The 1,158-nt window shown below is 41.7% G+C and overlaps 1 protein-coding gene across 1 annotated transcript in view; it reads right to left on the bottom strand.

Annotated features, from left to right (window-relative positions):
• Window positions 1-169, bottom strand: part of LOC119332495 (abscisic acid and environmental stress-inducible protein-like) — a 1,601-nt gene extending 1,432 nt beyond the window's left edge. Inside the window, exon 1 of the mRNA XM_037605673.1 lies at window positions 43-169. Within this exon, the coding sequence (XP_037461570.1) occupies window positions 43-142 (100 nt within the window). The 5' untranslated portion in view covers window positions 143-169. The remainder of the gene's footprint in view (window positions 1-42) is intronic.
• Window positions 170-1,158: the final 989 nt, after the last annotated feature.

Here is a 1,158-nt window from a genome sequence, read left to right as displayed (position 1 = left end):
GAGAGAGAGAGAGAGAGAGAGAGGGAAATATGTTTGACAAACCTTTAGCATCAAGGAGCTCTCTAGCATGTGCTACATTCTGAGAGAGAAGCAGGAGCGAGGCTATTACGACACCGAGAAGAACTAGAGACTTGACCGCCATTGCTGACGACCAGATTGATCGGGTTATAATAGCTAGCTTAGGATGAGATGATATCGCTGCTAGAATTGACGTATTTATAGACGACGCAAGGCATGCATGCACGTCTATGTCTATCTCGTGCACTTAATAGACGGGAGCGAAAGTTTCAACCTTCAATAACTTCATGTACCGCTACGGTTGGCTGTTAGCTAGAATATGATCGAACCGGTCCGAGCATTGGTATATCTCGTTGTCAGACTTGATTAGCTAGTGCCTCCCGGAACGGGGCATTGACATTTATCCGTGGCCTTGAGTACGTATGATCTAGAGTGTGTAGAACCACTTGGTAACCAAGATCAGCTAACAAAGTAGAGATTGTCTATCTCTGTGCGTCCTTGAATTAATTATCGGATTCATTGATCGATTACATCCTGCTATATTGAATCGACCAATTTGCTTATGTACCGTGTTGTGTACGTATACAAAATAGTTTTTTTAACCCAGTACAAATGTAAGCGCTCATAAATACGTATATACACTCATTCATATGAATGTAGATACGCACATCCTATTCCTATGAGCATCTTCAAAAGACTAAGTCGGCATATCATCTTGAGATTTTACGAAGTCGCCGTAGGCGTCTCGTAGTCGACGGAAATACCTTCTCCGACTGAATGCGCATCACCGGAAATTTTGAAATAAATTCAGAATAAATACGAACACCAGGACTTGAATCCTGATGGGCTGGGAATACTGTTGTCCATCCAACCATCTAATCATAGGTTGGTTCGCACATATAAAATATCTGCTTACACACGCACGCACTAAAATGGCACACATAGATTTGGTGTGAATATACTTCAACATAAAATTACTCGTCGTGGTTTTAGTTCAAATTTGAACTAAAACCACGACGAGTAATTTGAAACCGAGGGAGTACTTACATGCACACACGTGCGCACAACGGTTGTTGAAGACCAGTGTTGTGGAGCAAAATTTATAAGTCACAACATATACCTTGCTATACGGAAACGTCA

The sequence above is a fragment of the Triticum dicoccoides genome, chromosome 7A, assembly GCF_002162155.2.
Source record: "Triticum dicoccoides isolate Atlit2015 ecotype Zavitan chromosome 7A, WEW_v2.0, whole genome shotgun sequence".
Lineage (NCBI taxonomy): Eukaryota > Viridiplantae > Streptophyta > Magnoliopsida > Poales > Poaceae > Triticum > Triticum dicoccoides.
Note: the sequence above shows the minus strand (reverse complement) of the source record. Positions and strands in the feature narration are given on the sequence as shown.